Here is a 19,682-nt window from a genome sequence, read left to right on the forward strand (position 1 = left end):
TTATTTGTACATAATATATCCACCGGGAAAAATAAATACAACTACAATTCAAATGTTTTGTTGTCTATTTTGGCAGCTCTCGTTCTTACAAAGAACACTTTTCTTCAGTAATGTTGTGATATTGGCACTAACCTGAGGTCCTCCCACCACAACAAATGATAAACTGCAAACAAAAGACTCTTGTTTCCTTATGCTAGCAGATAAGCTGTGTGGGGAGATAAAACTATTTTCTTGTCACTGTGGTTCGTACCACATTATTATAAAGGCTTAGTCTATGTCTATAGTTAATAGTCTATCCTAACTAACTAAAACACAGTGCTTCTGCTAACCCTATTTAGTTTTTTTTCCCCCATGCTTTATTCCTTTTTTTTTTTTTTAAACCTACCTTCTCCAATCAGCTGCACCATGAGCGATCCTCAGGTGACCATTGCAGAAGGATGCAGAAAAGATCAGGGCTCATCCACTAAGTATTTTTCATAAATAAATAAATAAATAAATATGTTTTCCTTTTCACTGATAGTGTTGAGTATAAAAACTTCTCCACTGCTTGACTGAAATAAAAGAGAATACACTGAAATACAATACAACATTGAAATTAGGCTACATAATGGTTATTGCGCATCAATATAGCTAAAGATAGCCCAGATTTCAGGTAAAATTATCGCTCTAAAACACCATTAGAAAAAAAAACATAACATTAACATTTAGGCTATGGATGTGTTTTAATGGTTTATTACATACAAAAAATATTTCGTAACAATTTCTGTGCATTTAATCAAGCTACATATTCTGTAATGACATCTTCAAGTGTCCCTCAGCACCCAAACAATATTGCATTTCATAATGATTAATAACTTTTGGCTTTATCCCATGTAGAAAGCATTGGAAGTGCAATAAAACAGAGCCTACGTCATGGATCACCACATATTTTCAGTCCCATCTCAGGTCCCATAGTTGAAGCAGTCATGAGAAACTTGATGTGTCCTCGTAGTAAAAAAAAACAACAACAACAAAAAAAACAATGCTTCCCAGTGTTTATTTGGTGATTTGTAAATGTTAGTAGTAGTGCACTCTGCCTATAGTCCCAGTCCCTGTGCCCAGAATATCAGGCTGCCCGTTCCTCCATATCTCTCTTATGATCCGCTCTCTCTCCTCCAGCCGCTGTGCCCGCTCCAACTCTTCAGCTGAGGTAAATACATTCACGCTCAGAGTCCCATCGGAATGGTTGGTGTGATTTCCGTTTGGGATTTCTGTGGTTGGCAACGTAATGGGTGTGGCTTCTGCTTCCTCTACTTCTTCATCCTCATCTTCGCTCTCATCGTCCTCCTCGCTAATGTCCTTTAACTGTTTTTTCTCAGGCGTGGAGGGGGAGATGTTGGTCCGAGGTTTACAGGAGATACGGATGACCAGGAGACAAAGGGTCAGAACCAGGCCGAAGCAGACTCCAAGGACAAAGTACAGCCCAAAGCTCTCTGGGTTGGCTGAGGTAAGGAAAGACACACAAAATTAGAATGTCATGTTACAAAATGGACAATAGGTGGGGTTCACACTTCTGCTTTGAGCTCTGGTTTGCCCTAATGCAGACTTGATTTGGTCCTGTTCTGGTGTAGTCCTGGTCTAGTCCTGGTTTAGTTCCAGGTTTGAGCCCACTCAAAATTAGTCCAATGTTAATGTGACGTGAATGTGAAAAGGGCATCTTTGACTTTACACAATGTTATTAAAGGTCTTATATTACGCAAAACTGACTCTTGTGATCTTTAAGCCATGTTAGAAAGTTGTTACCACATCATAAACATGCCCAGAGTTGTGTTTGAGTAGTCCTCTATTATTAGTCTGTCTACATCTCCAAAGCTCAAAATGCTAAGTCCCACCTAGTGATGTCATGACATTTTCCAGTTAACAGCTACCTTTTACCTTTTGTTCAGTACAGATTGTGAATTCCAGGATCCAAATCATTCTACTGAAGCTATATGTTGTTTAAAAATACAGTGGCACACTTCCTGGATTTCCTCATCACATCACAAGGTGAAACACAGTGTTTTCATTCAGGAGAACACGGTGTAAATACACAGGATTTGTGTGTTAAACATGTGTGAATGAAACAGAACACAATTCCATGCACTGTATTTTTTTAATGAGGAATAAACATTATAACAGATCAGAAAATGCGTAATATGGGACCTTTGAAGGTGAGGTGGACTATGCAACTTTGGTGAAAATGTTAGTCTCCATTGAGCTTTCATTGATTTGTCTAGATTAGAATGTTCCAAAGTATTAGCCAGGCTGGTGCCACCTAGTGCCTCCGCTCACTTTCAATTCTCTCCAGCGACTAGGTCAGGAACTGGAATACACTAGACGGTTTGCAAGAACACTGGAAGTTGTAGACCGCGCAGCTGCCAATCAGCAAAGAGCTGTGAAGCCATGACGTCAAATTCAACCTCCTGTCTGGGTCCCTTTTGTGGTACAGCACAACAGTAAACAAAGCGGTCGAGATGGATGTAGATGAAGCCATACATTCTGTGTTGGCAATGATTCCTGAGCTTGAGGATTTAAAGCCGGAACAAAGAGAATGTTTGGTGAATTTTATCAAGGGGAATGACGTTATTGTCCTTCTTCCTATGGGATTTGGCGCATTACATGCGTCATATACAAAAAGTACCCGCCTACCATCGAGTGAACGAATCCTAATTCGGTTTCCACGAAGTGAGACCAGCTGATGAATCAGGCTACCAATGTATGGCATTAGGCTAATCTATTCGGTCGATATAGGTATTGATTAAATACAAGATATATAAGTTTAATGACAAAGTGTGAGTTTCAGGCAAAGTATTACCATTCCCACACACAAGCGTGGCCCGGACACCCTGCTGGAAAAGTTACATAGTGCACCGGTGTACCTTTAAGTGAAACCATATGTTGTACAACCTACCTTTAATGTGTGCATATGCAGCTATAGTGTTGCTAAGAAGATCCATCTCCTTCTTTTTCACATCCATACTGATTTTATTTCAATTTTCACCACCTAAAAAAAAAACATTACACATATTAACGTATTAATCCTAACTGACATTTTAATGGGAACACAGAAGTTGCTGTCTTCATTTTCGGCATAATTTTCCCCAAACCCACCCGGAGTACAGAATCACATTGTGTACAGTGCGTGGACGTTAAACTGACTGACTCCAGCACTCGTCTTCAGGTGGGTGGGATATGGCCGACCACCAGTGCCCAACAAAAGCCCCTCTGTGAGCCCTGGTTTCATCTGGGATCATCATAACACGCTTGGCACATGGCTCTGCGGCTGCCTTGGCTTTCCCCTCTCAACCATGACAACCCGCCATAAAAGAGGTCAACTGAATTTTTCCAAGTCTCCTCATGGGGTCTTCCTCTTGACTAATGGAAGTGCCAGAGAAATTTGTAACGCTGGTGGGGGTTGGGTTATTTGCGCTGTATGGATATTTGGTTTGGTTTAAAATGTCTGGGAATCTTTGGTGCAGTATTAATATTTTGGGTGTTCTACATGCATCGCTATTGGTGGAATGATCAGCAGTTACCATGGTGACACAATGCACACATTACCAAACACTGTTAAAAAGTATGAAAACAAGAAAGAAAAGAAAAAATACAAAATTTATTTAAACACTTTTTCAAAAGCCTGTAATCAATTTCAGTGTTCATAGTCCTGTTTACGTGTTTGATGTTCAACAAAAATGGTGAAACGCATTCACTCTAAAAACCTTTGTACGCTGTGGGTTTTTTTTTTTTGCTAGCCTTCTGTAAGCATGTCCAATTTGTTAATAATTTCCACCTCCCGGGTTCTGTCTCTTGCTCTCTCTTTACAAGCAGTGAAAAACCAGTGGATTTAGTAAGACTATGATGCAAACTCCACATGTTTTAAAGGTCCTATATCATGCTAAATTGACTTTTGTGAGCTTTAAGCCATGTTATAATGTTACTTCTTATCAAAAACAAACCTCGAGTTGTGTTGTGTTTCATTCACACATGTTTCAGTTTTATTATTCATTTGTTTACATGCCCAAAGCAAAAAAAAAAACTCTGTTCCACACTGTGATGTCATGTTTTCAAGTTAACGCCTTTAGTTCAGTAGAGACTGGAAATTCCAGAGTTGAAATTATCCAAATGATTCTAGTGAAGATGTATAGAGTTTAAAAACACAGTGGAGCACTTCCTGTATTACCACATGACATCACAAGGTGGAACAGTGTTTTCTGTTTGAGAGAAGAGCTCAGCCTTTGCAGGATTTATACATTAAACATGTGTAAATGAAACAAAGACAAACTCCAGGTATGCTCCTGATGAGGAAACAATAATATAACATTAAATCAGAAAATAGTGCATAAAGTGCCCTTTAAACTTTTCCAGTGAATCTTTGCACCATGCCTCTTTAACACATGTTACGTATTGTGGCAGCCTGTGGAAAGAGCCTAACCTGTGAGCTCTTTAAGTCAAACCACATGTGAGCAGCAGGCCTACACATGGTTCATATGGATGTCATCAAATTACATAACTTTTGCATTTATCTCCAAATTGCATCCAATGATAACTCTGGCATTTCATTTACATTTTTGTCAATTATTTTATAATTGTCTATAACAGTCAGAATCCAAGTCTGTACAAGTATGTTTTAAAGGTCCTACATTATGCAAAATCGACTTCTGTAAACTTCAAGCTGTGACAGAATGTTGTTACCTCATCAAAAGCATACATGGAGTTGTGTTTTTTTCTATTCACACATGTTTGAGTAACTTGAGTTATTAGTCTGTCTATATCTCCAAAACTCAAAATGCTCTGTTCCACGTTGTGATGCCATGAAGCAGTAATTTTCAAATTAACAGTTTTTAGCTTTTGTCCAGTAGAGATTTCAGGGGACAATAATAATACTCGTGAAGGTGTATAGAGATTCTTGTATTACTCCATGACATCACAAAGTGGATTTATTTATTTTTTTTTTTTGAGAGAAGAACTCAGCCAAAATATGCAGAGTTTGTGTGTTAATCATTTGTGAATAAAACAGAACACAACTCCGGGTATGTTATTGATGAGGACAACTGTATAATATAGATCAGAAAATAGCGTACCATGGGCCCTTTAAGTAGTTGATTGAGTTGAAGTAGCTCTATCAGTACTACCATTTTTTTGTAGGAGTAAGAAGTAGTCATTACAGATGTGGTAGCCACATTATGGGTACTAGTTGTAGTAGTAAAATATGGCAATACTACTATTTGGTTATAAGTTGTTTGTTACAGGCCAAATCTGTACAGAGGCATCCCCACTCACAGTCAGAATGTCTGTTTTTCTAGGTATTTTAAGCTATAAAACCACCTGTAATTGAGTAAATGTAAGGTAAATCTGTTTAATGTCATTCTAAGCAGGGCCATAGAAAGAAGAAGGTGACAGCCTCCCAACTGAAACGTTACACACCGCTACTATTATGCTGTACTTCACATACAGATTTTTCATTACTTGAGGTACACTATGTCATCACTCCTCAGCAATTTTGTCTATTTATCAAGGCACGCTTTCTGGAAAGTTCATGCATAAAACTTCCACACATGTGACCCATATGCAGTGCGGTTAGGTAATAAACATGAGAACGCAGCCTTAAACTCCTTATAAAATCTGTAATAAACAATGTGAGTTGAGAAGGGAGATTATGTATAAAACTTACCACAAAATGAAAGTCTTTAGTCCCAGGCCATTGTGATTGAATAGACTGTTCTTCGATGGAGTTTGCTGAATATCAGAGCTTGCAGTCTTCGATCTTCTGGTTAAAACAGCTCATTTGATCAACCTGGAACAAGAACAAACAGACGTCAAACTACACAAGATTTGAGCTCATTGAAATGACTGCAATGCAAACAAAGGCATGAGCATAGCTGGCTATGAAACTGCAGATTGGTGTTCACTATCTGAGCTGCCTTCTGTTCTGTCCACACATGGAGAAACACATAGGCTGCCAACAAGACGGGCTTAATACAAAATATTAACAGGAACAGAAGAGACTGGAAATAGACACTGTTTCAGAAAAAAGAGAGAGAAAGCATACTTTGACCAAAATAGGTTTTTACACTTGCAATAACAGATTTGAACTGCTCTCCCCCACATTGTGCTAGTCTGCTAAGGTTAAGTCTACATTATGTTAATTTTAAATGAATTGTTAGTGTGAGATAAATAAAGGTGTTGTAGATAGCAGTGCCTACAATGTTAAAATGTGTGGGCCAGTGAATACATAATATTAAGTTGTCCACTTTCCACTTTCCAAGGTAGTTTGCAATATAGAGAAATACAGAACAATATAGAAGTTATGTGTATGTATATATATATATATATATATATATATATATATATATATATATATATATATATATATAGTATTGCAGTAATTGCCAGTTCATTTACAATTATGGAGTCAGATTAGGGGTGGGTGGTGTATGCAGAAAAAAAAAAAATCACTATTTTCAAGAGACAAATCACAATTTTGATCTTTATCACAGTTCATAATTTCTTCATATCTTTTATTCAGTTTTTAAGAGATAACTAAAGCTACCTGTGGCTTCTGAAAGTTCTTCACTGTGATTGGTTATATTCATCTGTCAATCACTAAGAGTCTTACAGGTACTGACCAATAGGGGGAGTGGGTGGTGAAAAGAGTCTGTTTTGATCATAGACTGTATAAAGAAGTGGACTGAGGGAGTGGCTCCAGTCAAGTGACACTCATGATGCTAGCAGTTACACGAGCAAATCTGGAGCCAGGTCCATATTAGGAATCGAAATTTATTTACAGACATAGAGAAAAAGTGAAAAATAGTGAAATAAAAACACCAGGATGATGTGGAGCAGGTTAATATGAACATTGTAAGACCAGAGAAAGACCACCAGTTACAGAGAGAGGGATGGCAATTTTTCAACGTTAAGTCAATTGGAGCCAGAGTCGATGGAGCCGGAAGCACCCCCATGCTCACATCCTATCTCTGGAACGCGGCGGCTAGCAGATTAGTATAGTCTATGTTTTTTTTTTTTTTTTTTTTTACCATAGAGCTGCATTAAACAAAAAGGAAGAAATCCTGCTTCATGTTTTTTATTTTAGGTTTTTATTGCCATTTTGCCTAGTCAGTGTTATTATTGTATTTATTCACAAAAAGAAAAATCTTGAATCAAATGTAATTTAGAAAGCACAGCATTTTGTTTTTTAAATGATAGCAGCATTTTACCAAGTGGCAATTCAAAGTCGTCTAAGTTTTGTACAGTAAAGTTCATTTATCCATATTTTTCCACTGCCTGAACCTCACAAATGTTTTCTTTGACTCCACTAGCCCTGAGTGGGAGCCCTAATTTACCGGTGGTTCAGTGTACATCAGGTGGGGTCTGAGCAGAGTGCTGTGCTGTGGACTTTTCTCACTCGTACCTTTGTTTAGCCTGTAGTCCTGTGCCAGCTGTGGTTGGTTTAGCAGAGCCTGTGTGCTTTCGAAGCCAGATTTTGATCTTGCTGACTCTTGAATCTTATGTACACTGAACAGGCCGAGACAGTGCTCCGGGGCTAGTGACAGACCGGTCACCGTGGTAACCTCTATCCACCCCTCCTCCCTCTGTCTGGTCCCCATGGGAGCGAGACGATGTGCCTTTTGTTTTTGTAGCTCAACAGGGATGGACACTGTCTTCCTGTTACGCTTACTTCCTTTCCTTTATTTCAATTATGGCCTAGTTTAGTTCCTGCATCCCACAGATCCCACACATTACTAATAAGATCTACTCTTCATTAGTTACAGGATTTAGGGGATATTTGTCCTTTGGGTAAAATGGAAGGGCAAAGCAAGTCAGACCTCCTACAATGCATCACAGTGTACGCCAAATGGGCTGTTTCAATTTTAAAAACATGATACTTGTAAAACAATTAAAGGTCCTATGTCACACAAATTGACCCTTGTGAGCTTTAAGGCATGTTGGATCATTGATATGTCATCAAAAACATACCTGGAGTTGTCTTTTGTTTCATTCACACATGTTTGAGTAATCTTTTATTATAAATCTGTCTACATCTGTAAAGCTCAAAATGCTCTGTTCCACCTTGTGATGTCATGTAGTGGTAGTTTTCAAGTTAATAGTGACCTTTTACCTTTAGTTCAGTAAAGATTGGCAATTTCAGGGCTGAAAATTTTCCTATGATTCTAGTGAAGGTGTATGAAGTTTAAAGAACAGACTGTTTTCTGTCTGAAAGAAGAACATAGCCTAAATATGCAGGGGTTTTGTGTTAAACATGCGTGAATAAAACAAACCACAACTCTGGGTATGTTTTTGTTGAGGATACAACATTATAACATAGATCAGAAATTTAATCTCAGTGGTGTAAAATAAACTGGAATCCCCAAGCCCAAAAGTACTATACAGTCCCTGACAAAAGTCTTGTCGCTTATCCATTTTGTAGAAACAAAAGCTTATAACCTGACTTTAAATTAATCGATTGGTTTTAGAAATGTCTCATATGAAGCTGAAACCCTCCCAAATTATGCTCAATATACTAAAATAAATTTGCTTCACTGAAGAAAGATTGATCATTTAACAAACACAGAAAGGTCAGATTTTGGCAAGACAAAAGTCTTGTCGCCTTGTCATATGACGCACCCAATCCTAGATTACAGTCTCACCTGTGATCAGTTACTGATCAATCAATCAGTGGGTGTGTATAAAAAGAACCCCAGCACACCAGACCTTCACATCAACTGCAACTTGACCTCTGACAACATGCCTAAGATCCACTCCTGAGACCAAAGCATTAATTATCAAGAGTCTGAAGACCAGATCCACTGCTGAGGTGGTGACACCTTCAATGTGTCTCAGCGTCAAGTACAAAGACAAAGAAAAAGATCTGAAATGACTGGAGATGTTTTTGACAAGCCCAGGTCTCGCAGACCCCGCAAGACAACTGCTCGGGAGGACCGTTTGTTGATTCGAAAATCCAAGGCCAGCCCCTTTTCCACTGCAGCAGAGCTCCACCAGGCCTGGTCACCTCAAGTCCCTGTGTCAACCACAACAGTTTGTAGAATTCTGTATTGAAATGGCCTCCATGGTCGAATCAGTGCACAGAAACCAGCACTAAACAAAAGGCAATTAAAAAACTGTGTGGCATTTGCCAAGGCCCACAGCCTGCTAAAAGGATGGACACTGGAAAAGTGGCAGAAGGTGGATTTTTCAGATGAATCCTCAGTTGAATTACATCACAGCCGCCGCAAATATTGCAGGAGACCTACTGGAGCCCGCATGGATCCAAGATTCACCCAGAAAACAGTTAAGTTTGGTGGCGGAAAAATCATGGTCTGGGGTTACATCCAGTATGGGGGTGTGCAAGACATTTGCAGGGTGGAAGGCAATATCAATAGCCTAAAATATCAAGAAGTATTAGCTCCTCTTACATTCCCAACCATAAAAAGGGTCAAATTTTGCAGCAGGATGGTGCTCCATCGCATACTTCTATCTCTACATCAAAGTTTCTCAAGGCAAAGAAGATCAAGATGCTCCAGGACTGGCCAGCCCAGTCACCAGACATGAACATGATTGAGCATGTCTGGGGTAGAATGAAAGAAGAAGCATGGAAGACAAAATCAAAGAATCTTGATGAACTCTGGGAGGCATGTAAGACGCTTTCTTTGCTATTCCTGATGACTTCATCAACAAATTGTATGAACCATTGTCGAACCGCATGGATGCGTCCTTCAAGCTCATGGAAGTCATACAAGATATTATAATATGGATCTCACAGCACCACTACTTAATTCACTGATGTTATGCAAAACATTTTTGTATTTGAAGTAAATTATTTGTTAAATTTTCTGTAGGCGACAAAACTTTTGTCTTGCCAAAATCTGACCTTTCTGTGTTCATTAAATGATCAATCTTTCTTCAGTGAAGCAAATTTATTTTAGTATATTGAGCATAATTTGGGAGGGTTTTAGCTTCATATGAGACATTTCTAAAACCAATCGATTAATTTAAAGTCAGGTTATAAGCTTTTGTTTCTACAAAATGGATAAGCGACAAGACTTTTGTCAGGGACTGTAGATGCTGTAAATCTATTTTAACTTTCAAAGGCAATTTACCATTAATATTTCAATAATATTTGGTCTTTACAACCCTTCAATTGAGTTAACGTTTGCACGGCCTTCACCACCCGTAAAAATCTCTACCTACCTCAAACCCTATCTTGGAAATTCTATTAAACACCAAAAGTAGAGTTATTGTCCTAAATATAATGACCAAACACTCAAAATCAACCACTGCCACCTTGCCATGCTGTACTTTTCATTTTTTTCCAAGTTCCAGTACTTGAGCAATACCAGATTTTCAGTATTGGTTCCTGAATGGCACTCTTTCCTGTATTACTCATCTAACAAAACAGAACTGAAATGTTAATAAATTAAATTTACTAGTATTTCTTTGGAGAAAAGCAGTTGTTTTGTTGTTAATTTGTGGCAACACTTGACCGCAACTTTCTTCCTATTGAGCAATTTCTGAACCAGCTTTTGGTTTCAATTTTATTTTGGGTACCAGTAGTATTTTTATTTGGTGCTGTATCTTTAAACACAACCCAGTTCCAAGTGGAGACTATTTGCCATTGTTGAGCACAAGAATTGAAATTTAAAGGGCCTATATTATGTTATTTTCTGATCTATGTTACAATGTTGTTTCCTCATTACAAACAAACCTGGAGTTACGTTTTGTTTCATCCACACATGATTAAGAAATAAACCCTGCATATTTAGGCTGAGTTCTTCTCAAACAGAAAACAACCACCTTGTGATGTCATGTATTAATACAGGAAGTGCTCCACCATTTAAAAATCCATACACCTCCAGTAAAGTCATATGGATCATTTCAGCCATGGAAGTGCCAATCTCTTCTGAAGAAAAAAAAAAAAAGTAAATGGCAGCTGTTAACTTGAAAACTATCACATCACAAGGTGGATGAGATTTGATGATACAGACAGACTAATAATTAAAGATTACTTAAACATATGTGAATGAAACAAAACACAACTCCGGGTATATGTTTTTTGATGAGGTAACAATATTACAACATGACTTAATGCGCACAAGAGTAAATTTTGTGTAATATAAGACCTTCAAGCATGATAACTAGCTTCACGCTATGACTAGTTTTCCTAGAAATGTAACTGCTCCAAACTTCTAAACCAACTCTGTCAAACACAACTTGTAGGAAAAAAACATGTGACTCAACTGCCTAAATCCAGGGTCAAAACTTACAAGAAAACGCCTGCACCTTCTTCAGACACTTCAGAACCTGAGTTCCAACTTGAGACCTGTTTAAAGTCCTTGTAATTACCCTGCCCTGTTGTTTTGTTGTGTGTTGGTTCTACTCCAAGAAGGAAATTATTAACAGACCTTCTGCTGGTTCAACTTTCAGACCGAGTGACCCAATTTTCAATGACTCTACACCAGCCTTGAAAAGTATCTGTCATTTTCTACAATCAAGCATTAGCTAAACCCAACTTGTGATGAAAAATAGGTCTAGCCATGAACTGTTGCCGTGGTAATAGCTTGAAAAATGTACAATTTGGTTGGGATCATTGTAGCTATGCACCGGTACAAACAAACAGGGCTTTTTTACACTGTGTTGACTGGTGAGAGCTGTGCACCAACTGGTCCGTGAGAACAAGAAATGCTCCAAAATGACTATCCCATATGGTGTTTTTGTGAAGCAGTTGCAACTAAACAACTTCTGTACAGCGTATAAACCTCTCATGAGGAATGACTGAAGATAGAGTTTGATGGTAGCAAGTTAGCAACGCATCAAAACACAAAAAAATAAGGCAAGAAAAGAGATCATTTAGAAACAGAGAAAAATCCAAGAATACATATTACACAATAGAATACAATGCATTATAGAAATATTATTGTACCAGTGGTGAAAAGTAACAAATTAAAAGTAGTAAAGTACTGTATTTAAGTATACATTTTAGGTATCCGGACTTTACTTGAGTACATTTTTAAGTGGATACGTTCTACTTTTACTTCACTACATTTGAGAGCAGCTATTTGTACTTTTTATTCCAGTACATTTTTGAACATCGACTGAAATGTAAAAGTATTTTTATTATAGTTTGACACCTTCTGAAAAGGCTGAGGGTTTAGTTTGAACACATTTGTTGTTTGAGCAAACAAAAATATAAAAAATCAATTCAATTGTGAAAAGTGCAAAGTCAAAGTCAACTCTTTATCAAAAACAATACATTTGAAGTCTTATAACACCTCAAAATATGCATGAAATACTTTCACTTTTTACTCTTTAGGTTGTTTTTTTTTTTACTTAGGTAACTTTTTTCATGTGTACTTTACTTTACGTACTTGTACGTTTTTCTTTGACTGGTATTTGTACTTTTACTTAAATTACAAAGTTACAAATTGAATACCTCCTCCACCACTGATTGATACTAACAAGAAGTTTTTAACTAATAATCTGCAAAATGTTTTAAGAAGAGCCATATTTTTAGAAAGACAGACATAGTGTTTATCAAGTTTAATCATTTGTGTGCTTTTTGCAAATCTTGTTTTGTATCCGGAATTCTGTATTTTCGTCCCATGTTCCTTATCATTGACCTTTCCCATGACTTCAGATTCCTGGGCGAGCTATTGCGTTTTTACCATATTTCCATCTTGTACTGTTTAATGCATGCCAAGTTGCTTAATACTGGTTTTGATTACGGTACATAGAGTGAATGTACAAACTATTATGTAACACTGTTATGTACAAAAGTTCTTCCCACTCCTTTTTGAACATACATGATTACATAATGTTATATACAGTATGTTATGTATTTTTTTGTTTTGTCTGCAGTGTTCAAAGCAAAGGAGTAAATGAAAAGAGCTTGTGTGTGACTGAGAGACATTGGGGTGACTGGTCTCCAGTCTAAAATAATGTAACTTTTTCACACACTGAACATTTGAACTGAAGCTGAGCCAGCAACAACAACTGTATAAAATTAGCATTGTTGACAATTATAGAAGCATCCAAAAAATTCAGCGTATCTCCAAACATTATTAAGACATTTCAAAGACTTTGTAACATGTTTAGCTATATCTTGACAGCGTGGATTTGCTTTCTCCCAAAATATTTATCTGTTTGACTAATAGATATTTATTGTACCACTGTAATCAAAATGCCTGATTTGAACTTGTTTATATGAGAAGTCCAGCAAATGGAAAGTTTAATCTTTTCCAGGATGCCCGCATTAACAAGGCATGTAGTAACACAAATGGTTTGATAAGAATGGGAATCATACAGCGAGGGATATGCTGATCCAGCTTTTTAAGTTCCAATACTGATATCAATACTTTGAATTTAAGCATTTGCTGATACCTGAAATTAACTGATACCAATGTAGGGATGGAAAATGTCACTTATTTCTTTAAAACACAGTTAACTTATCACACAAGAGATCCAATTGTGTTATGCAACTGGTATTTATCTTTCAAATGACTGCTGAAGAACTCTGTATGAATAAAAGTGGGCCAAAATCAGCCCAAAAATTATCTTATTACATCCAATTAAAGGCTCAGCCAGGATATATATTGCCTTAACTGATTTCATGGGACCAATAGCAGATCTTGCAAAATTTTCAGTATCAAAGCCAATATTCAATACCAGTATCGTAACGGTGCATCCCTACATACAGTATGTCTTTCAGTCGCTTAATTTAAATGGCCCATGTTAAGCTATTTTCTGATCTATGTTATGTTACCTAATCACAAACATACTTGGAGTTTTGTTTAATTTATACGTTTAACACAAATCCTACATATGCAACACAAAACACTGTATTCCACCTTGTGATGTCATGTGCTCCACTGTATTTTTAAACTCCATACACCTTCACACTATTTGGATTATGTCAGTCCTGGAATTTCATATCTCTACTGAACAAAAGCTAAAAGCTAGATGTTACCTTGAAAACTGTCACTACATGACATCACAAGGTGGAACTGAGCCTTTTGAGCTTTGGAGATGTAGACAGACTAATAATAAAGGATTACTCAAACATGTATAAATGAAAAACACAACTCTATGTCTGTTTTTAATGAGGAAACAACATTATAACATGGCTTAAAGCTCACAAGAGTCAACTTTGCGTAATACAGGACCTTCAACTTTTTGGGTTTGCACTTGGATGACATTTTCTTCTGTGACCGTAGAAAGGGTCAGTTGCTATTTCAGACTTTGTTTACTTGAGCGTACTTCCATTTTGGGAGTTGTGAAATATATTTGTTGTTTCCTGATTTCCACTATCCACAATGTCTCCTTCCTTCCCACAAGGTTTGTCCCTTTCCTCAAAGACGCCCCACCAATGCATCCTCCAGCTCTGCTCCTATTGTTTAAGACATAATGATGGAGCTGTCTACAGTCTGGATGTCAACTGCTTTGTGCATGCATAGACATTAGATTTGTCTCGCAATAACGCATGTTTCTAGAGTAAGATTGACTGAGACTGTATATAGTCAGTGAAGGGATGTACCGATATCCAAATCTCATGGTACGATATTATCACGATATGCATCTCACGATATGATATTTATTGCTATAATTTAAAGAGGATAGGGTTGTAGATAGGATACTTTTTGCTCTTAGACTTTAGTGCAAGTCAATGTCATAACCCCAAGAATTAAAGTAAAAAACTATTTCTTCATGTTGTCTGCACTGAAATAAATCATGTATATGTAATTCCCCATGTTTATTAACTTTTGCTACTATAAAACAACGCATTTAACCAAAAAAACTTGTAATTTGACACATTGTGACAGCTGATGATATTATTTTTAGACCTTTGACGATAGAATTTCACTTTATTCTGGTTGTTGTTAGTGTTACATCCCTAATTGTCAGTGAAGAATACTGAATACCTGCATTAAAATGTCTTTTGTAACATATTCTGATACATGGCCCAATGAAAGTACTGGGTTCTGAATACTTGTACATCGAGTCACATTTGAATTATAGTGTAAAGATGCAACATAGTATTAAAAAAAGCTTTATATATACACACAATCCCACATATACGCACCACAAGGGCAGTGTTGCTTATTTTTCTCACTAATTCTATGTAGTTTGAAGCCTAAATTGAATGATCAAATACCACAATATATCAATTTTAGAAAAGTAACTGTAGTCTGCATACCACCAAATGAAAAAGTTACTGTCCTGTAATACAGTTACTCAAAATTAGTACTAATAGAAATATGTATTCTCAGTACATGTATTCAATTACTTCCCAGCAATGAATACAGTAAACAATGAAGGAAACCTAACCACCCTGTCATCAGTGTGCCAGTGGTCAAGCAGCCACAATGAATACGGTATGAAAAAATATATATGAACATGTAAACAACTTAACTATATAAATATAACAATATAACAGTCTGATTTCCCAAGAGCGCTGCGGTCCTCTCTGTAACTGTACACACTATACTGCAGATGTTTTTAGGAATACATATGAGAGTTTGTTGTATTATTTGAAGTACCAGAAGGCTGTATTTTCTTATAACAGAGTCTCAAGTCTTATCTTCACTTAGTCATGCTATCTTTAGGCTTACTGATCACATTATTTTACTATACAGAGTAAAACATCGAATTATACAAATTTATGGAAGAAGTAATTAGAAGGTCAAGTTCAGTAGAATCTGATTACAACTATTCTCATTATAACAAAAACACATTAAAAACTTGTACTAAACTGGAATGCTTATAGAGCCTTTATGGCAGATTGCAAAAATTCTACAAATCCAAATCCGCATTGACAAAAGTTTACAAAAAAATCTCTATTTCAGTAACTTTTTTTATTACATTCTCCATGTATTTTAGCAAAAGTGTGTCTTGCCACAGATATATTGTATTATGTATGTATGTATTTAGCTCTTGAGGTTAAAATAAGTCCATTGTGCACTCTCTAACTATCAGGAAGTGCACTCTTAACATGTTATTTGTTTTTAGCTATATCGTGAAAGCAAAAATCCGCTCTGGTTTCTGAAACGTGTGAAAAGCGCTTATAAACTCGTCGTGGTGCATAATGAGGATGCTCTGAATTCATTAGGCAAGTAAGCAGTAACTTTTGAACACTGTGAACCATTTAAGGGTTTTTGAGACAGTAAAATTCAGGTACAGAGCTTTTAAGACTCATTATGATTTAAAAAGGCTTCTGTTAATTTTATCTGCATTTAGCACCCATTATTAGACCTCTTGAGCGTAAGGAGTCTGGCTTTTATGTCTTACACCTTCAAACAGCCTAATTTAAGCCAATTATTTACTCCTTCACATTCCAACTGGATTTTGACTCCTAAGAAAATACACTGAATCAGAACTTGGCCTCCACACAGTCATCTCCCAACTCCCTCAGCGTACGAACAAAACTTAACAGCTACCTACGAACTGCCAAAATATATTCCAAGTTGTATCGCAAAAATATCTGGCGGAAATTTCAACAGGCCATTCTTCAGTTCACCTGCAACCAAGCCAGCATACAAATCTTCAAACTATACCCCTGACAAAAGAGGAGGGGGTTTAGCAAATACAAGAACTGCCAAGTTAGGATCAGCTACAACTGTCTGTGAAAACGCTCATGAAAAGTACAATAGGTGAAGGCTAAGAGTCTTCTGAAAGGAGTCACTGTCAGTTTTCAGACAGTAAATGGACACAGTTGAGCTTTATGCTGAGATCGTAATTCTTCTCGGGTTACATTGGCAGAATGTGGTTGGCTGGAATATTTAGTGGACAGGGTTTCAAAGCCATGTTTGGTGAAAGGTCAAAGTTTTGAAGTGAAATTTGGCAGATTTATGCAACTTTTGAAAGATCTTTGAAAACCTATAACTCATTTTTGTTGCCAAATATTGATACCGGTTGGTCTTATGTTTCCAAATCACAGACTGTATATATAAATGAATCTAGCTAACCCGCCAGCTGCTGCGTTCCAAGTAGGAAGTGAACATAGGGGCAGTTCTGGCTCCATCAACTGTTTCCAATTGACTATACATTGAAAAATTGTCACTCCACTCTCTGTAACCGCTGATGTGAGCTTCGTCATTTTGGTCTTAAAATGTTTGTGTTAATCCGCTCTATGATCCTGGTGTTTTAATTTCACTATTTTGTCCGTAAATAAATTTGTATTCCTAAAATTGAACTTGGCTCCTATAACCACTAGCCTCGTGAGCTTCATTTGACTGGAGCTGCATGTTATGGGTGACATCGCACTCTCTTAGTCCACTACTTTGTACAGTCTAAACATGATACTACCATTACATTGTTATTACAACTGCTACAACCATTTTTTTCAGATTGATGGTGGAATCTGCTATTGTTTGAGAGTTCTGTCTGCACCCAAGTTCATTCCTAAACAATTTACATTTTACAATTTAGCTCTATAAAAGAAGTTATCCATCAATTAAATTCATCTGTTGGAATCTTGGACCAATGGGCAGTTACAAAATAAAAACATATTGTCTTCATATTTTACCAATTCCAGTAACTGATCTATTTTTGGAACATGCAACATACCTAAAATGACAACAGCATAAAAAAGAATTTAACTGAAACTATGTACCTTTTCTCGATGGAGGTGTTATTGTTTTGTCTGTAATGTTCCACAGTACTGCACAGTATCGGACCTATCTCCATCTCCTATCTCCGCTCAGAGTATGAATGCATGTTTGTCAAGTTTTTTTTATTTTTTTCAGAGCTCATATTGCGCTATTTTCTGATCTGTTACAATGTTGTTTCCTCATCAAAAACAGACTTGGAGTTGTGTTTGGTTTCATTCTCACGTTTAACACACAAACCCTGCATATTTAGACTCCGTTCTTTTCTCTATTCCACCTTGTGATGTCATGTGGTAATACAGGAAGTGCGCCACTGTGTTTTTAAACTCCATACACCTTCACCAGAATGATTTGGCTAATCTCTACTGATCTAGGTAGCTGTTAACTTGAAAACTACCGCTTCATGACATGGGACAGAGCATTTTGAGCTTTGTAAATATACACAGGCGAATAACAAAGTGTGTGAATGAAACAAAGCACAAGTCCAGGTATGCTTTTGAGGAGTCTACAACATTATAACATGACTTAAAGCTCAGCAGAGGCAGTCTCACATAATATAAGACCTGTAGTGGAAAGAAACAAAAACACCTCTAATTGAAAAAATGCTGTGGAACATTCCAGCAAACCCAGACCCATACCAGAAAAGTTACATAGTGCATCTTCAATTGAACTTTTCTGTAATGTGTTGTGTTAAGGAACAGCTAAACCCATATGAACCATGTATGACCTTGGTGAAGTTTAATATACCAGCTGCAAGCACTCAACCCAGTGTACTGAACCTGTCTCGCCTTAACCCCCCCTACTGTGAAAAACGTCTGAAAGCCCCATTGTCTGATCGAACTTTAACTAGTATTTTCACATCCAAACTTCTTGAACGTTTCACTGTTGATATCAAACTAAAGAACACTTTGTTTTTGTGCGCTGGCTTTCGGCAACTGGATTTTATTTTAACTCAATGAACAACAGCTTGGGTTTCAAGAACAAAATTATGGCCAGTGGAGCTCACAAAATCAAAGTGTTAGTTAAAGGTGCATTGTGCAATTTTTCTGGTGGAGGGTGCGTCAGATGCTTTTCTACATGGTAAACGTTTCTGTCTTCATGGAGACCAAACCAGACCAAGCTACAGGTCAAATCTATGGAGAGGCAATCCCACTCACGGTCAGAATGCCAGTTTAGGTAGAGCTGTTTAATGTCATACTATGAAACATACCAAGCAGAGCAATGACATATCCATAGAAACAAGCAAGTGATGGACCCTCCACCAGAAAAGTTACACAATGCACCTTTAAGATTTTGCACTTTTTCTGACAAAGAACGGTTTATTTATACAAAAAATTGTGTTAAGATCTCAGAAATTTAATCTTTTTCGAATCTTCGTCTCATAAGTAAACCACGGGACATCGTCTATCTATCCTATCCCACGAAGAGTACTTTTGTGGGCTGTAGCAGGTAATAAGAGGGTAAAGCAGATACGAGACAGAGCTTGGGGTTAGGGCAAGTGGTTAATGGCTGCCAGATGTGTTTCTGAGGTGAGTCATTGCTTATATGTAAATCAAAAAGGACTTATCCAATCTTTATACTGACGTTATCATGGCAACAGTTGGGAAAACACAGCGTTGTCCAAGGCAGTAGCAATATAGCCACTGCTGACAAAACCGATTCAAATGTGTACAGTAAATCTTGTTATGTGTATTTCCTGTGTCTTGATGCTGATTCATATTAACATCCATCATAATTCCCAAAGGAGTAGAGTGTTGGGTTTCATTCTAAAACTGCAGGCTACAAAAACAGAGCTGGGACCCTTCTCGTTCATTGATCTGGGTCGGAGTCCATGTACTGTACATGTGCCACATACTGTACCAATTACCCCAGTCCATTGGATTACGGCGCTTCGTAAGAACATAAGTGTGCCCTCGCCATGACTGACTGTGTGGAATGTATCATTGAGTTTATGAAAAAGTTCGGATCACTGCCAACGCGTTACTGTTCTGTGGATAAAAATGGACTCTATGGGGTAAATGGTAAATGGTCACATATTTATACAGAGTTTTTCCACCTTCAAGGCACTCA

The 19,682-nt window shown here is 37.3% G+C and overlaps 1 protein-coding gene across 3 annotated transcripts in view; it reads right to left on the reverse strand.

Annotated features, from left to right (window-relative positions):
* Positions 1 to 689: 689 nt before the first annotated feature.
* The window catches only part of eva1ba (eva-1 homolog Ba (C. elegans)), a 49,821-nt gene continuing 30,828 nt past the window's right edge, over positions 690 to 19,682 (reverse strand). For 2 of the 3 annotated variants that reach the window (XM_055163630.1, XM_020940381.2), the window contains exons 2-4: positions 5,690 to 5,812; positions 2,930 to 3,022; positions 690 to 1,481 (exon numbers count right to left, since the gene is read on the reverse strand). In XM_055163630.1, coding sequence (XP_055019605.1) covers positions 1,057 to 1,481; positions 2,930 to 2,996 — 492 coding nt within the window. In that variant the 5' untranslated portion in view covers positions 2,997 to 3,022; positions 5,690 to 5,812 and the 3' untranslated portion in view covers positions 690 to 1,056. Of the gene's footprint in view, positions 1,482 to 2,929; positions 3,023 to 5,689; positions 5,813 to 11,276; positions 11,295 to 19,682 lie in introns of those variants that run through there. The other variant, XM_020940382.2, reaches the window with a different exon arrangement.

This window comes from Boleophthalmus pectinirostris, unplaced genomic scaffold, assembly GCF_026225935.1.
Source record: "Boleophthalmus pectinirostris isolate CB_2022bp ecotype Guang Dong unplaced genomic scaffold, ASM2622593v1 HiC_scaffold_6, whole genome shotgun sequence".
Lineage (NCBI taxonomy): Eukaryota > Metazoa > Chordata > Actinopteri > Gobiiformes > Gobiidae > Boleophthalmus > Boleophthalmus pectinirostris.